This window comes from Acanthochromis polyacanthus, chromosome 7 (genome assembly GCF_021347895.1).
Source record: "Acanthochromis polyacanthus isolate Apoly-LR-REF ecotype Palm Island chromosome 7, KAUST_Apoly_ChrSc, whole genome shotgun sequence".
NCBI lineage: Eukaryota > Metazoa > Chordata > Actinopteri > Pomacentridae > Acanthochromis > Acanthochromis polyacanthus.
This window is the reverse complement of record NC_067119.1, coordinates 2,753,271-2,771,818: the sequence shown is the minus strand read 5'-3', so window position 1 is coordinate 2,771,818 and position 18,548 is coordinate 2,753,271. Positions and strand designations below refer to the sequence as shown.

The window sequence follows — 18,548 nt, the reverse complement described above, 5'->3', positions numbered from 1 at the left end:
ATCCTTCACCATGAAATTTCAAATGCTGTGTAAATGTCCTGAACATGCTCCAATCTGCCTGAAACTTTACATGTATGATCAGAGTCCTGTCCTGATCACATCCATATGATGAAATACACCCCCTGTCAAAAGTTGTAGGACAGGTTCTACTTTATTTGAATGAGGAAGCGTCCTAAAACGTTTGACAGTGGGTGTACCTGCCTACCCACAGAGGTTTGACAGTGCATGAAGGGAGGCCTGCCAGTAAGGAGCATTCCAGCAGTTAAGCTGCATGTTCAGACAGGAATGGTCTGATCTTCCTGCTGTTTTACGGAGAGAATCAACAAAACTGAGTAACAGAGGACACAGGAGCTTTGAGGGTAAGTTGGTCATTGATCATGATGCCCATATTTATCAGATTTATTTGTGACATCCAGTCTTCAGATGAAACAGAATGTTTAAATTTACAACTAATAAGTGGCAGTAATTCATGTTTATGTTGGTTCTTTGTTCAGTTCAGAGTGTCGGCATGCAGCTTTAAGAAAAGTCGTTGTTGGCAGGGAACTGCCCTTCTGTGTTTTTACTTTCACTGTCTTTGTGTCGCAGCAGCATTCTGAGTGTGTGAGAGAACAGCAATCAAACAGAAAAAGACGAATCCAATGTTAAAGTAATTAAAAATGCGTGTGGACTGTGTGAGAGTAAAGTTAGTATAAATGTACAGACTGAAGGTGTGAATGTTTCTGGAAGCTCCGTCAGTTGGTTTCTGTCACTAATGAAGTTCATGAGCTGCAGACGGTGGTCTGTGTTGTCTGAGGTGATAAAGATTGATGCAAACAATTTTTGTTGAGTCCAGACATTATTTCAGAGTTTATCCACCAACATGTCAGAGCAGACAGACTGATGAAGGTAGAACTTCCTGTTTAATCTCACTCTGTGTTTTAACCCAACAGATGTGATTTCTTTCTGGTGGGTTTCCAGCAGAGGGCAGCATGGCAGCAGCACCTGGTGAGTCCATTCAGGATTTGTATTTACAAAATCTTATTTGTATTGCAAAGGAGGAATCCTGAGCTCTTCAGATCCACCAGTTGTTTCACAAATGTTCATAAATGCAGCTGTGGCAGTGAGTCTGAATGGAATATACTAATTCAGTGATTTAGAGGAGTGTGGTTTACATGTATTCTGATGGGATCTGGAAGACAAACCCAGAAGCCACTATTGCTGAAGTAGAAGGAGTTGAAGGAAGGTTATCACAGGCTAGGATCAGTTTTTCCATCACTAACAATTAGAAACATTCTGAAGAACTATTTTAGCTCATAGTTTTTGTGACAGATCTGTCAGATCGGCCACACTCCCCACCGTCTGGAACTTTTTTAGCTCACAGTTATTTCTTTGTTATTATTATTTCTTTATTTTTGAACAACATTGAAACACATACCACATGAACATTTTAGAAACAGTTTTTGTATATTTGGAAAGTTTAGGATCTTATCTGACTTTCTGCTGCCAAATTTATGTGGAAATAAAAATGTTACTTTAATAGTTTTATTTAGGCAAACCTATGAAATTGTGTCATATTTTCACATTTTGGGGTTTTTGTTTTTTCTTTTCATGGTCATTTTGTGTCACATTTTGGTTTTTGTTCTGGAAGTTCAGTGAGGTGGAGAGAAGATGAGGAGGCAGACACAGAGATGACTTAGGTTGAGACTAATGTTTACTGATATCAGGAGAAGTGACACCAACAGAGCAGCAGTTCATGAAAGAAATGGCAGCATCAGGTCTGAGGATTCATCTCTGATCTTTGGGTGTTTATTGTAGTTTGGAGGTCAGATTTAGACCACAGACTAATGTGAAGACAACTCGTCTGCTTCGTCACGTCAGAATAGAGAATATTTAACCTTAACAAGAGCAGAGAGTCCAACAGCGTCTGTCTGACTATATAAAGGGGAAAAAGTCATTTTTCCTTCACAGTAATTTTGCATGTTATTGTGCTTGGTTTGTGTTCCACTGACAGTAAATAAAGTAGATTGTTTGTCCTCAGAAGGTGGCCTCTAGTCTTGAAAACACTCTTGTCTGATTTTCTGCTCACATGTACAAATGGCTCTTGACATGAATGCCAAGCTGGCAATTTTTCTAAAAGTTAAACAGTCTCTATTTTGTTTATGAATGCTTACAATACTGTGTAATACTTTGGTTCACATTTTACTACTTGCGTCCATGAACTTAGCAATGTTGCTTCTTTTTTATTCTCCTTTGGAGTCATCATCGCTGGACGTCCACGTCTAGGCAGAGAAACCACAGAACCTAATCTTTTCTTTGTACTCATTAGTTTACATATCCTGGCAGAATCTGTAAAATGTGTACAGTTCTTGAATGAAAACATGAAAGATCAGAGCAAATACAACTGTGTGAAAATAAATAACTTTGTTTGACCACTAACCCTAAATGAAAGAAAAGTTCTTCTGTGATCAAACATATTTTATAAAAAAATTAACACCATTTCATAAATTCTGCCTGCATATGTAAAGTTATGAGCACAACATTATGAACGGATGAACTGTGGACTGATGAACTTAACTCTTCCTGATTGATTTAATCATCTGTTCCATCTCAAACCTCAATTATTGACCATAGTCTTCTGACATTTATTTTTTCGTGAGCTCCAAATCAGAAGGTAGAATGTTTTTACTGTCTTTTTTGAACATTAAAGCACTCATTCAAAGTAGAATTAATCTGTGCAACTTTGGTCCTTACAGACAAAGATGTTGAGGTACCAGTGAAGAGGAGAGGGAGCACTGAACTTCTGCGTCCTGATAGTGAGTGTAACTGAACAGTCATTAACTGTTTAGGTGTAACTAACTCCCACAGTAAAGACTGATGAATAAAATGATTACTAAGACGACATCATCTCAGTCATTTCAAATAATAAAGATTCTTTCATTCCAGTGTCTGAGCTGAGGGTTGTTCTGTTGGGGAACAGCTGGTCTGAGAGGAGTTCTGTGGGGAACTTATTACTGGAAGAAACTGTGTTCAACACTGAGGAAGAACCAAACCAATGTCTGAGAGTCAGTGGACAGATACAGGAGAAGAAAATAGTCCTCATCAACACTCCAGATCTGCTGAATCCATACATCTCTGAAGACAAACTAAGAGAACATGTAGAACTCTGTGTGAGACTCTCTGATCCTGGACCTCATGTGTTCCTGCTGGTTCTACAGCCTGAAGACTTCACTGAGGAACACAGACTGAGGATCTGCAGAGTCCTGGAACTATTCAGTGATCAATCATTTGATCGATCACTGGTTCTGGTATCAGCATCCAGAGAGGAGAGTCCAGGTCTCCTAGAAAACTACTTGCAACATCCACTGTTAGGAGACATTATCAGAAAATGTAGTCAGAAGTTGTTGTGGCAGAAGAACGTCAAACGTTCAGACTTGTTGAGCATCATGGACAGAATTGTGGAGCAGAATGACGAAGATCATGAGAGCTGTGATGTATCTGAGTTAGCCAGTGGTCATGGAAACCAGAAACCAGAGGATCCTGGCAGAGCTGGTGGTAGGTTCAGGAACATTTTTATAGTCTGATAAATACATCTGATCCTGATTTAAGTTTGAACATAAAGTTAAGAACAATAGGTGACATTTATTTATTTATTTTATTTCATTTTACAGCAGTGAAATCTATCTGGCATTCAGCAACAAGCTTGGGCTCCAGTGAGTAAATTGACAAACGATCACATGAAGTGAGACACAAAGAGGATGTTGATGTTCTGTAACTGAAGGTTTTGTTTTTTCACAGGGTTAATCTCTTACATACCAGGAACTGCATCATCACTGGAAAGTCAAACCAGCCAGGGTAAGTAAATGAAGAAAGTTCAGCCTTGTTACCAGAACTTTTCTTAGAATGAAGGTGAAAATACAGGCAGATACATGTGACAAATACAAGACAAACATGTTATGAGACGGCAGCAATGTAGAGACATCAGGAACAAGAATGATGCAGAACTCTGATAAAAGGCTGGAGAAAGACACCTGGCATCCTGAGAACTGAGAAGGGAAAATATTTGAGGTGGTTTTGGGACGAAAGACCAGGTAATTAAAGAATAAATTTTAACTCTTGTGTTTAGTGAGTTTGTCAGATGACGTTCTTGTCAAAGCTAAAGCTAACGCTACACATATTAGCCATGTACATGCTAACACAACTGTTACTTTTTCTACATTTTTTCAATGTTTGCTGTCTTTCCTGCTGCAATGCTCCAAATTTCACCACAGTGGGTTTAATCAAGGTTGAGCTTATCCAACACGGTCTCACGGGGATTCGTGAAACTGTCACGTCAGTTTTGGTTTTGGTTTCGTGCGCACCAACACGATGTCGTCATGTTTTTCGTGCCGCTCACCACGAGCGAAACCCGCTGTGGTAATCAGTGTCATCCTCTAATACACACATCTCTGGCTAGGTACGCCCCTGACACCGTCTAACTCATGCAATCAACTTGTTATCACATACATCAGTAATACAGAAATCATGTTTTTCCAACAAGTACACAGCATCCACCTTCCGTTGTTAACACACACACACATTTCTACACACAATTCTAACTAATAGGTACGCCCAGGTAATTAATTCATAGGTTTAAGACACAACCTTCTTCCTATCACGCATACATCATTCTTTCCATCTTTTCTGTTAACACATCCACTTGTTACACACACTTCAGTTGTCATGACAATGTAGGCCTGAGCCCATCCTGTCATCCTGTGGAAACTCCAAGTTCCTCATTTCTGAGGAGACTTCTGCTTTTCCCATCCTGTCTGCATACAGCTCAGAACAGCACAGATTACTTCCATTCAAAACTCACTTAGTTACACTGAATCACTTCTTTAAATCATTTTTCTTAGCATGATCAAATAACTTATTTTAAATCATTCTCTTCTATAGCAATCATCATTTCCAGAATATATATCAGCCTATTAAAATCATTCTTGCATCAAACATAAGCATAATCATGTGGTTAACTTATATAGTTTCTCATTTTAACTTTTCATTGGTCTGCTTAAAGCTTTTATTTAGGTGGTGGTTGCTCCTGGGATCTCAAATAACTAGGCCCCACTTGACACCCTCTCCTTGAGATCACAGGTAGCTAACACCAGGTCATTTTAAAAGATACTCATCATCCTCTGGAGCAGACAGGTTAACCACACCACCCAGCTGCGTCCGTCCATCGTCTTCAGTGGTGACGGTCACTTCCCCAGCGATCTGCAACAGTTCGGATGTGTCCTCACAGCCGCCGATGACTTGCATCTCTGCATCATCTGACAGGATTCTGCTTTCAGCATCATCCAGTTTCTTCAGGGCTCTGCCTGCCCAGAGCCTCGTTGTATTTCTCTGCATAGTAACCACCCCTTTAACGTTGGCTACTCCGACGAAGGGTGGTAAGCCTTGTGTGCTCGTAGCCATGGTTTCTGGTTCCTGGTTTTCTTTAATCTGGAACTGGCTCTAACTGCTCCACTTCTTGGATTCCTCTTCTTTCAAGCAAAACTGTATTGCTATCTAAAACTTGCTTTATTATGTCAGGCTTCTCGTATTTAGCTCTTCTTAGCATGCCAACCACACTGTAGCTGTTAGCTTTCTTCACTGGTTTAGTAACCATATGGAATGACATAGAGTCCACCAGCACTAAAAGGTATTTCTCACCTCTTCTCCCTGCAACCCCCATTGGGCCTGCTACGTCCATGCAGATAGAACCCCAGGGAATAGTGCTCCGGATGGTGAGCCCGTCTACTCTTCGCCCTCGGCATCCTGCGTTGTATCGACCACATACTTCACAGGCCCTCAGCACTTGTCGTATACGGCACTCTGGAATCCAGAGTTGCAGCTTCTCCAGCTCCCTACGGGTAGGTAGTGTGCTCCACATGGCCAAGCGCTTCATGTACGGCCCGCACCACTTCTTCCACGTACTTCTCTGGGACAATTTTTCTTTTAGGGGTTTGGTCCCATTCCTCGATCCCGACAGCAATTCTTCTCTTCTGGACGAAACGATCTACCTCGTCGTTTCCCAATCAGTGAGCCCCCCAATCTCGTCTGGACTCTCTGGTGCTTCAATTACTCACTTCCTTAGTGACAGCTGCCATCCTCTACAGCCACTTCTCTGCCTCTGCAGCCGGGGTGCCTGCAGCTGATGTGGCCAACTCTATTTTTGGCCTTACTTCCTCATCTGCGTCTGAGCTCTCACCCTGCGATGCAGCATGTCCTGTAACTCTCATTTCCTCATCTGTGTCTCTTGCAGACAGTTGCTCCATCCCTCTCCTACCAGTACAATCTGGTTCTGGTACATTGGAGTGGAACCTGGGTGAAGCTTCTTCGAAGCGGACTCTCTTACCACTTAACTGATCGTTGTTTACCCGGGCACTGGGGTTTTGGAGGATGAATCTTCTTCCTCTGATTCCTCGGAGCCTCCGACTTTCGCGTCTTCTTGAACTGACTCTTTTTCTTTGGCAGGGACGAGTACATCTTTCTCTGGCTGGCTCTCAGCCATCGTCTTTGTCGTCTCGAGTTGTCTGCTTCCTCAAAACCTCTCGTAGGACCGTTGAGCAGGGATGAGTGCAGACTCTGTCTGGCTGCTCCGCGGTGCCTCTTTTCTGGGGTGCGCTGGCCCAAGGTCACTGCGGCTTCTTCTAGCCTGCGGTTCTCACTGTACCTCCCGTCAGGCGTGATGATCCCGAGTCTCTCCGTCGGCTGATCACCCGTGCTGTGGATCCTTGGTCAGAAGGTCTCGTCCTTTTCCTTCCCCAATCTCTGCAGCTGTGGACCCTCGGTCAGAAGAGATTCGCCCTCTCTTCCCCAGTTTCCACTGAAAGGCTCTGGCGGTTGATTCTAGGTGTCGGTCTGGACCCTCAGAATCTTCTTTTGGGCGCTTCTCTCTTAGTCGTAGTCAAGCCCTGCCCAGGGACGCCATGTCGGTCAGTATCATCTGACAGGAGTCCCTTTTTAGCGTCTGTCTTAGTCGAGCCGTGCCCACCCAGGGACGCCATGTCGTTCAGTATCATCTGACAGGAGTCCCTTTTTAGCGTCTGTCTTAGTCGAGCCGTGCCCACCCAGGGACGCCATGTCGTTCAGTATAGCCTTCTTTAACCCTTGCCTCAGGTTAAATCAGGACCAGCTCTCCGTTTAAAGGGTTAGATTCTATCTGCCTATTAGTATTCCACCTAACAGGTTTCAGCAGAATAATTAAGCTGGTGTCGAGGAATACTCGCCTAGGTCCTAACTGTCTTCTTCCAAACGTCTTACCCCTCTTACTCCAATAAATACTCTCTTACTAAGCAGCCCTCCTAAGTAGTAGAATTGATTTATTGAACACGTTTGTTAACGACAGCTTTCCTCTTAAAACTGTGGCACTTGTTGATATTCCTAGGTTCGTTTTAGAGGTTTGGAAAACTAACCTCAGGGGTAATGTTTAAATAACTAGTTGGATTAAAGTAACCTTTAAGAACCATTAGATTTAATGCACACAATCAACTTAACTTTTTACCACTATGCAGAATAAGTGAATCATAATCATTTCATTAGACTTCTCTTTAAATGCAATATAGCGTTTTATTAAGCAATTTTTAGCAAGGGCACAGCATCAATTCATGATTAAACAATTTAATTATTTCTGATTATTTCAAACTAAACTAAACTAAGCTGAGCGTACCTAAGAATCTTCTCTAATTAGTAAATTTAGGAGAGAGAGCGGACAGCCAGGCCTTAGCTGCCACGCCCGGTCTTGACCTGCGTCTAGTTGAACTCCTCCGTGGACCAGCAGACTCGGTACGAAGTCTTCTTTGTGGGCAGAGGGTGTTCTTCATAGGCAGGGGGAGTGGAGAGGTCCCGATAGCCAATCGTTGGTCTGGCAGTTATCTTTAGTAGCAGCTGGAACACAAGTGCGGGCGTCTCAGCTGTCTTCTCAGTCGGATGGTGGTGGTGGAAAGCCCCCGTCTCATCAGGCTGCGGTGGGTCACTGGGTCTTCCAGCCCCTGGAGTGGAGCAGCCCTCTGCTGCTGCCTCCTGTGCCTCTCTGGATGCCATGGGTGCTTGCCTCTCTTCATCTCTTTGGACAACTGCAGACCTCTCAGGACTCTCTGTCTGGCAAAGTGTGGTCTTCGCTTGTTGAACAAAGTCAGACAAAGACTTTGCCTCCAACGATGTTCTCAGCGAACTCTGGAGCCTAAGTCCTGCGTTGTCTTCACGTCTCTTGGGCAAAAGGGTCCGGTGAAGATTCTTCAGAACTCTGGCGATGCTCCCCGGCAGCTCCGGCGAGCAGCATCTCCCCCCTCCAGGGGAGAACTCCCAATTCAGTGTCTGTGTCTCTGGGTTTTATACCTTAGCTCGACTTCAGCTTAGCACATACACCTTTTCACACACAATTCTAACTAATAGGTACGCCCAGGTAATTAATTCATAGGTTTAAGACACAACCTTCTTCCTATCACGCATACATCATTCTTTCCATCTTTTCTGTTAACACATCCACTTGTTACACACACTTCAGTTGTCATGACAATGTAGGCCTGAGCCCATCCTGTCATCCTGTGGAAACTCCAAGTTCCTCATTTCTGAGGAGACTTCTGCTTTTCCCATCCTGTCTGCATACAGCTCAGAACAGCACAGATTACTTCCATTCAAAACTCACTTAGTTACACTGAATCACTTCTTTAAATCATTTTTCTTAGCATGATCAAATAACTTATTTTAAATCATTCTCTTCTATAGCAATCATCATTTCCAGAATATATATCAGCCTATTAAAATCATTCTTGCATCAAACATAAGCATAATCATGTGGTTAACTTATATAGTTTCTCATTTTAACTTTTCATTGGTCTGCTTAAAGCTTTTATTTAGGTGGTGGTTGCTCCTGGGATCTCAAATAACTAGGCCCCACTTGACACATCTGAAAGTGGTTTATACCGGCGGATTCATGACGATCTAAGCTGTCCATCGGCGTTTGCGGCCGCCGCTTCGGCCGCCGCACATTCTCTAAATTCCTATGCAAATTCGGCGGATTCATGACGATTTAAGCTGTCTATCGGCGTTTGCGGCCGCCACCGCGGCCGCCATTGCGGCCGCCACTGCGGCCGCTGCTGCGGCCAGATGTCTGGCGGCCGCAAACGCCGATGGACAGCTTAAATCGTCATGAATCCGCCGGTATAAACCACTTTCAGATGTGATCCGGCCGCTGTTCGGCCGGATGTCTGGCGGCCGCAATGGCGGCCGCGGTGGCGGCCGCAAACGCCGATGGACAGCTTAGATTGTCATGAATCCGCCGGTATAAACCACTTTCAGATGTGATTACCACAGCGGGTTTCGCTCGTGGTGAGCGGCACGAAAAACATGACGACATCGTGTTGGTGCGCACGAAACCGAAACAAAAACTGACGTGACAGTTTCACGAATCCCCGTGAGACCGGGCTGGCTTATCATGTCTTAGCTTCAAGTTTATCACAACCATAAAACACATTAAAAAAAATTTTCTCTGTATGAGACCTTTAAGTCTGTACTACAGCTGTTATCACAAAGTACAGCCTGTTTCATGCAGTATTCATACAATTTGGAAACACGACCTCATCATGATACATTGATCTTTGCAGTCTGCAGTGAGAAATGAGCTGTTATCTGTCTGTACTTGTTTCAACTTGTTCACACCTGAGATGTAGCTGTGTAGAGGATTGTGGGTCAGAATGGACAGAAAAACCTGCTGGTTTCCAAACTGTAAAATGAGACTGGATGAAGGAGGACACCCTGATATTTTTGCTGTGCTGCATTTGATAAACTATTTATTAGGACATACAAAGTCAGGTGGATGTGGGACGAAGGAAAGTCTGAGGACTTGAAAATATGAAGGAAAATGTGTAAATTAAACCCTATCCCTCCTTCCTGTATGCAGTCTCATCTTAGTTGCTGATCAGATCCACCACCATCAGCAAACTTTATAATGTGATTAGTGCTGAATCTGGCAGAACTGTTGTGGACCAGAAGGTTGCAGGGAGCTCAAGATACAGCCAAGATCCTGTAATCACTGAGATGGTTTTGAAGTGAGATTGGTCACCCTGAGTCTTGGCTGCCTCCGTGACAGGAAGCTGAAGATCCAGCTGCAGGTTTCCACTAACCTGGCAATAGCCAGATTAATAATTGTGTAGTAGTTGATAGTACTCCACAATATCAATCTGGGACCGCTCCATGTAAATCCGTTCGGAGGAAAGAGGCACGGATTGGACAATGAAACAGTATGTCCCGCCTCTGACAGGTTTGTTTTTAGCCAATCGCGGCAAACTTTAATATGTCGTCATCTGGTTGCGCGCAGGTGCTATGGTGTGGTCAAAGTAAAACTGACTTAATAGCAGCATCTACACGATCGCAGTGTTTCCCCTCCTATATGACCGATGAGGAGGGCCGCCTTGCTGGTATAGGCCACCGCTTCACTACAATTTTGCCGAAATTGCCGCCTCACTGGTCCGCGGCCAAAAAAAAACCAAACGGAAAGCACCAAGCCACCGGAGCTGTCATTTTTAACTGTGCGGGTCCGCCGGCTGCTCTCCCCCGGTCTCCCAAGCTAGCTGGTCGGCTAACACCTGCCGCCGCTCGTCTGCCCGGGACAAACCACGCACGCACGCCCCCCCCACCGTTGGCCCTTGCCTACACCCCACCGCCTCACAGCCATTTCAACCCAGGGGAAACACTGCGATCGTTGTCTTCCGTTGCCATGTTTGTTTTGATCTACTGGCGCTTGGTGTTGTCGTCACACCCGGATATCCCGCACATTATCCCGCCCCACACACGAATACAGCTGCGTGATTGGCCCGAACCAACTTGGTGCTGTACGAAAAGTGAAGGCGGGAGCGGAGCAAGATGGTTTTCTTGAGAGATTTGTGAACTCACAAATATCGCGAGAAATCAACTTGCTGGCAAGGTTAGGTTTCCACCCCCAGTAGGTTCAGCTTTTCCACCAGCTGCTGTGGAATGATGATATTAAATGCTGAGCTGAAGCAGATGAAGAAGGTGTTTTTCTCCTCCCGGTGTGACAGAGTGAGATGTAGAACAGTGGAGATAACATCCTCTGTTGAGTGATTGGCTCTATATGCAAACTGTCGTAAGTCTGAGTTTGCTGGGAGATGGCCCCTGATGTGTTGCAAGACAGGCTGCTTGAAACATTTCATGACTGTGGGTGTAAGGGCCACAGGGCAGAAATCATTCAGGCAGGCTGGGGTTGACTTTTTTTGGCACAGGAATGATGGTGGTACCCTTAAGGCCTGTGGGCAGAGCTCTCTGGGTGAGTGAGATGTTAAAAATGTCTCTCAAGACTCCTTCCAACTGCTCAGCACACTTCCTCTCGGTGTGCCTGGTGAGGCTGTCCGGCCATGCCGCCTTGTGTGGGTTGATGCTGGCAAAGATTTTTTTACCTGTGCTGCTGTCATCTGGAGTGTCTGCTTGCTGGGTGACCTGTGCCTTGTTGTTGTTTACCTTAAATTTATGCACAAAAGTCTCTGAGTCAGTCTGATAGTGTGGGGTCTTTGTAGCTTTCCTTCAGTGGGGAGGGTTTGTGGTCAGCAATTGTATTAAAATCCTGCTGTAACCTCTGGGATTATTTATTGTTCACGTTCAGCTTCTGTCCATACAACCTCTTCACCCCAGGACAGATTTTGTCTGGCCACAGTGGTCAGTCTGTATGATTCCATATCCTCAGATTTAACAGCAGCATTTCAGACCCTTAAAAGTGAAACCTCCCCAGTCAGCCAGGGTTTCTGGATTGCACGCTTCCTGATGTTTTTTTTTTTTTTAAATAGTATTTTTATTGGTTTTCAACTCTTATAATGAAAGGTCCATCCATCCATTCTCTATACACCACTTTATCCTCACTAGGGTCATGGGGGGTGCTGGAGCCTATCACAGCTGACTCGGGTGAGAAAAGAATCCCAACACTTCAAGGCACGCTCCAGCCGCCTGCATTAGCTGAAGCAATCATAAAGCTTTCTCCGACAACAACTAAAACGCTCTCTAAAATATACAAGCTACTCTCAAGCACCGATACAATATATTTACCCATCTCTAAATGGGAGTCAGACCTATCTATATCTCCAGAACCAGACTTCTGGACTCAAATTTGCGATAATGCATTTAAAATGACAAAACACACAAACTTACAACTCATCCAATACAAAATCCTCCATAGAATACATATTACTCAATACATGATGAAGAAAATGGGATTCTCCGACATCTGTCTCCAGTGCTCCCAGAACACTGCTGATACTTATTTTCATGCTCTATGGCTGTGCACCCCCGTAAAAAAATTTTGGACTAACGTCTCAGAAAAGCTTTCCGCAATCCTGAACTGCAGGATTCCTTTATCTCCAAGTCTGTGTTTACTCGGCGACTTAACAACAACGGACCTACCACGCATCGCCAAAAAACAATCCTTGTTAACTGGAAAAATAAGCAATCTCTGAACATCAACCTCTGGTTGAACCTCCTAATAAATCACATTTCAATGGAGAAAATCTCTGCTTCAAATAAAAATCAGTTGTTAAATTTTATACAAACATGGTCACCGTATATTAACTCCCTTAACTTAAACCTGGTAACCTGACTCTGCCTGTTAGCGAGAGCCACCACATCACCACATCACCCCAATATATGTTGCTGCTTATGTACTTTGGCATTGTGTAACTAATGATTGTCTTCAGTTAGGAACCCAGTCGCTGTCAGCAGGACCGAGCGGGACGTATCGACGACAACTTACAGTCATCAACTCCTCAGAATCCTCTGTCTATATGCATGAATGGCTAGCTTTCTGTCACTGCATGCTTGGCTAACTTTCTAGGTGCTGTCCCCTGTGGCTCGACGTGGTTGGCCTTGCCACCCGGGCGGTGCTTGGTTTGGGCAGTCGCCGGGTCGCTATGGGCGCCGGGGTTGTGGGGGGTTGGTGGCGTTGTGCGGGGTGGCTGCTTCCGTGGGGGGCATGGTGGGCGGTTTGGCTGGGTCGGGCGCTCGGTTTGGGTGGTCGCCGGGTCGCCATTTGCATGTAAAAACGTCGTGGATGGCGGCCTGGCGGCTGTCTGGGTCAAGTGCCCGGTCGGGCTGGGCCGCCTGTCATGCTTTCTTTGTGGGGGTGGCTGCTTTGTGTGGTGTCATCGGCCTCCCGTGGTTCCCGGCGCTCGCGGCGGCCTGGTGGCCGTCTGGATCGGGCGCTGCCCCCCGGGTCTCTGCTGGGTCACGTATGCGTCTCGGCCGTCTCGCGGTGCCCGCGGGGGGTGCTGTACGGGGGTGTTGCCCGGGGGGCTCGGGGCGGCGCTGTTCCGGCATGGCCTGTTGCTCTTGGGCTAGCGGTTGCGATTCCGGTCTGGTGGGCCTCTGGGTGCCCCGTGGTACCCTCTCCTCTCCCCCTCCTCCTTGCTTTCTTCCCCCCCTCGCCTCCCCCCTCCCATCTTCCTCCGCCTCCCTGTCCCCTCTCCCTCGCCCCCCCTCCTCCGTCACTCTCGTCCTCCTGCTCTGCTGCCTGTCCTCTCCTTTCTTGTCGTCTCCTCCTCTCCCTTCTCCTGCCTTCTGCCCTCCCCCCAGGGGGTGGGTGTGGGACGGGGGGGGCGGGTTTGGGGGATGTGGGGAAGGGTGGGGGCAGGCGGGTGTTCATGGGGGAAGTGGGGCTGTGGGCCGGTGGGGCGCCGTGGAGGTCTGCTATGGCCCATTCTGCTGCGCGGGCTCTCGCTGTGTCGGCGGGGGTCGCTCCGGGCTCCTGGATGGGCTCTCTGAGGGTGGCTCCTGCGGGGGGGCTGTGTGGACCTCCTTGGGCTGGAGGAGACAGTTCCCTCCTTTTGGTGGAGGTTTTCATGCATGCCAGACCCACCACACCGGCACTTACCAAAACTCAATAGAGTTTGTTCCTCCGGTCGCTGAGTCAGTGGAGGTTGCTGGGTTAGTGTCTGTGGATCTCACTCTGCTTTAACTATCCTTCTTGTGGTCTCCTGACATCTTCGTGATTGATCCAGTTGGGATTCTGTCATATCTGGTGTTTGTGAAGGGTTTTAGATTTCTAAATGGTTTTAAGGTGTGAATTAAAGAGCACAAACAAATAGAATGCACCTTTTCTCTTAGAACACTGTCTATGCCTCACCTTTCTGTCTGTCATCTGTTTGTTTTGTGTTTCACTTGGGTGTGCACAGCCCTCAATGGCATAATGTAGGAAACAGCTTGAAATAAACATGATAGGTTAATTTGCCATGAGGGCTGGTGATGGTCACAGTCACAAAGAAGAAAAAAATTGCATGAAGCTTAAGTGATGACACCATGGTTGGTTGGTGTCATCTCTGAGCGGATTTGCAGACAAAAAAAAAAAATTTAGAGTCATCAATTAACTTCAGCATATTTTTGGACTGTGGGAGGAAGCCGGAGTACCCAGAGAAAACCCACGCATGCACAGGGAGAACATGCAAACTCCATGCAGAAAGATCCCAAGCTCAGGCCAGGATTTGAACCGGGCATCTTCTTGCTGCAAGGCGAAAGTGTTAACCACTATGCCACTGTGCAGCCTGACAAAAATGATGGTACCCTTAATTTTTTTATTTTTTGCTGCACAACTTTTTGAGGCGATCACTGCAATCAAACCATTTCTGTAACTGTCAGTGAGACTTCCATATGATGGAGTTTCTCAGGGCTTATATAAACCATTGTTAACTATTTAGATTGTAGTAACTTAAGTTGTGTATTTCTGGTTTGTTTTTGGGCCTTCAGACAGGCCTTGTTCCAGTCTGTTTAATCTATGTCTTCTTGTATGTCATTTCTCCATGTGCTCAATTTATCTGTTGAAGAGTTCTTGGAATTTGACATAATCAGATTATAATATTTTGACAATAGGCCTTTGTCTCCCTGTTTTCCCATTTGTGCAATTAATGATAATTCAGGTATACACATGATTTCTTGACCGAGACGACAAAAAGTTTTTAACCTGCGAATAGTTAATATATTTTGGCAGAATTTGATATTTTTCAGACAGGTCATTGAATGTCAGGAATTTTCCATGAAGCTACAGATCCTTAATTGCCTGGATGCCCTTAATTTTCCATATTTTAAATCCTCCATCTCTCCTGCCAGGTATAAACTGATCATTATTCCATAGAGGGGTAACCTGCGACATAGTTACAGATTCTCCCACATATCTTGTTACGGCAGGTACAGAGGCTCAAGTGCAGGAAATGGGAGTGCAGACAAATGAACGGTTTTATAATGCTTTTATTTAACCACACAAGAAAAAGACAAAGAACTACAACAATATAAACTGAAACAAGAGAAACCGGAAATTGATGAATCAATAGTATACATCATGTTAAAATATAGACATCACAATAAACTAATAAATAGCAATCAAATCAGATAAAAAAATCAATTAAATCTCTCAAACAATCTGGTCTCTCTAAAGTGCATTAAAGTGTAGGTGTGTATGTGGGGATGGGGAACGGTCCATTAATAAGTCTCACAGCCTGAGGAAAGAAGCTGTTGAGCTTCCTGGTAGTTTTGCATCTAATGCTGCTGTATCTCCGTGATGGCAAAAGGGAGAAGATGTGGTGGGAGGGATGGAGTGGGTCCATGATGATGGAGGTGGCTCTACTGATGCAGTGCTGCTGGTATAGCTCTATCAGGCAGGGGAGTCATGACAGGCATCTACTGTCAGCATTACTGTATCTTTTGCTTCCCGTTTCTCAAATAATATATTTACAACATGTCTGATATTGTGATAACTTTGTCTGTTTTTATTAAATCCTTGTTGATTGTCAGCAATCCAGCATATATTTTTCTAATCTTTTGGAGAGTACCTTGCATAACATTTTTGTATCACATCCCATGAGACGAATTCCTCCTTATGACAAGCCCTCTGTTGGTGGTTTGTTAGACTTTAAAATAAGGGTAATTGTAGCTAATCTTAATGATTCTGGGAAAACACCTAGTTCAAAAGACTCTCTGAACATACTAAGTAGTGGCTGTATCAGCTTATTTTTAAACATTTTATGAAATCCTACCGATAGTCCATCTGGTCCGGGTGCTTTGCCACTATTCATCTCACTTATAGCTTTTAATTTGTCATTGATTGCAAGTTGACTGTCAAGTACCAATTAATTTTCCTCTGACAGAGTTTGAAATGGTAGTCTATCTAGAAATTTATTTTGGATTTCTTCATTTGGATTACATTCTGATTGATATAACAATTTATAAAATGCTCTAAAACTTTTGTTTATCTGTGTCGGGTCTGAAATCAAATTGTCCTCAATTGTTTTTATACTAAGGATTGCTCTCTCAGCTTGTGTTTTTTTTTTTTATTCTCCATGCCAGTAGTTTGCCAGCTTTTCTCCTTGGTCATATAATGCTTGTTTAGTGCACAATAAACTTTTTGCCACTTTATTGGTTGTCAATTTATCGTATGTAGCTCTCATGAGAGTTAATTCATGTAGTTTTTCAGGATCATTACTATAACAGAATTTGTTTTCTAGGGTCTTAATTTGTTGTTCTAATGACAGGACTTCTTGGTTAATTTTTTTATTTTTAGTGCTTGTATAACTGATTATCTCTCCTCTAATATAAGCTTTAAAAGCTTCCCATCTTATACTGGCTGAGGTTATTTCCTTATGTTCAAAATAATCATCTATACATTTTTCTACAAATTCAATATACACCCTGTGCCAAATTATTAGGCAAGTAGGTTTTTTGTCCAAAACATAGTCTTAGAAATAAGTCCAGGCCTTCCCACTTTTAAATAGTCTTGTCCTACACTAACTTTGTATTTGTCAGACATCATTTCAAATTATATTACATTTAAAGCAAGAAAATCACCACATATGTCAAAAGTGCATGTGCCAAATTATTAGGCAAGTTTTAGCTTTCATCAAAATGGGACCAAAAAAAGGACTTAACGGCTACAGAAAAGAGCCAAATAGTTCAGTTGCTGTCAGAAAAACTTACTCCCAATAAAATTGCCAAGAAATTGGGAAGAGATACTCGGACCATGAAAAAGTACATCAAAAACAGTCGATGGCAGAAAAAAGTGAGTTGAAAAGAAAAGAAGAACGTTATCATCAAAGGATCTGAGAAGAATTAAGCGAGAAGCAGACAGACGACCGCTGGCATCAAGTTCTACCATCTTTAAAAGCTGTGATTTACCTGAAGTTCCTAGAAGTACCAGATGCCCCATCCTAAGAGAGTATGGAATAGTCAAGAAATCACCCAAACAGCATCCACTCAACAAAAACCACAAAGAAAAACGGTTGGAATGGGCAAAACAACATCTAAAGACCAACTTCTGGGATGATGCGTTGTCCTGCATCAGAATGAGAGCCTTTTTGAAAGAAGCAGGCTTCTTGTTGAACCATTGTTTGAACAGGGTGTTGCTTAGTAGCTCGCAGTATGTCTCAGAGTTGATTTTTACCCCTTCTGGAACTCGAAAGGGACCCACAACTTCATCTTTAATAAGTCCTGCCCAAACCATGACACAACCGCCACCTTGCTGCCGCTGTAAATGTCGTGGGGTTTCCTGTCCATTGGCCACCCATCCTCTTGCCCAGCCATCAGGGCCATCCAAGGTGACTCATCTCGTCTGTCCGTAAAACATGCATAAAGTTGGTCTTTAGATGTTGTTTTGCCCATTCCAACCGTTTTTCTTTGTGTTTTTTGTTGAGTGGAGGCTGTTTGGGTGATTTCTTGACTGTTCCGTATTCTCTTAGGATGCGGCATCTGGTACTTCTAGGAATTTCAGGTAAGTCACAGCTTTTAAAAATGGTAGAACTTGATGCCAGCGGTCGTCTAGCTGCTTCTAGCTTAATTCTTCTCAGATCTTTTGATGATAACGTTCTTTTTTTCTTTTCAACTTGCTTTTTTCTGCCATCAACTGTTTTTGATATACTTTTTCATGGTCCTAGTATCTCTTCCCAATTTCTTGTCAATTTTATGAAGAGTAAGTTTTTCTGACAGCAACTGAACTATTTGGCTCTTTTCTGTAGCCGTTAAGTCCTTTTTTTGTCTCATTTTGATGAAAGCTAAAACTTGCCTAATAATTTGGCACATGCACTTTTGACATATGTGGTGATTTTCTTGCTTTGAATGTAATATAATTTGAAATGTCTGACAAATACAAAGTTAGCGTAGGACAAGACTATTTAAAAGTGGGAAGGCCCAGATTTATTTCTAAGACTATGTTTTGGACAAAAAACCTACTTGCCTAATAATTTGGCACAGGGTGTATATTTTATCCTTAAGCAAAAATGTTTGCAATCTGAATCTTTTTGGGTACTGTTCAATTTTATCTAATTTTATTTTCAAAGAGATCAGTGTGTGATCACTTATCACAATACTGTTATACCAACATTCTATCACATGTGATTGTAGTTCTGTGAATATTAGGAAATAATCAATGTGCGAATGACTTTTATGAGTACTTGAGAAACATGAGTACTGTTTATTTTAGGATTTATAACCCTCCAAATGTCCTTTAATTTAAGATCTTGTGTATAGTTATTGTGTAGCTTTCTTGTCTTGGCATGTGTGTTATCTTTTTG

The 18,548-nt window shown here is 43.8% G+C and overlaps 1 protein-coding gene across 2 annotated transcripts in view; it reads left to right on the top strand.

The window, feature by feature from the left end:
* Positions 1-18,548, top strand: part of LOC110965222 (golgin subfamily A member 4-like) — a 43,721-nt gene that overhangs the window by 16,676 nt on the left and 8,497 nt on the right. Inside the window, exons 1-6 of one of the 2 annotated variants that reach the window (XM_051951241.1) lie at positions 187-359; positions 930-984; positions 2,733-2,792; positions 2,923-3,531; positions 3,648-3,689; positions 3,775-3,831. In XM_051951241.1, coding sequence (XP_051807201.1) covers positions 969-984; positions 2,733-2,792; positions 2,923-3,531; positions 3,648-3,689; positions 3,775-3,831 — 784 coding nt within the window. In that variant the 5' untranslated portion in view covers positions 187-359; positions 930-968. Of the gene's footprint in view, positions 1-186; positions 360-929; positions 985-2,732; positions 2,793-2,922; positions 3,532-3,647; positions 3,690-3,774; positions 3,832-18,548 lie in introns of those variants that run through there. The other variant, XM_051951240.1, reaches the window with a different exon arrangement.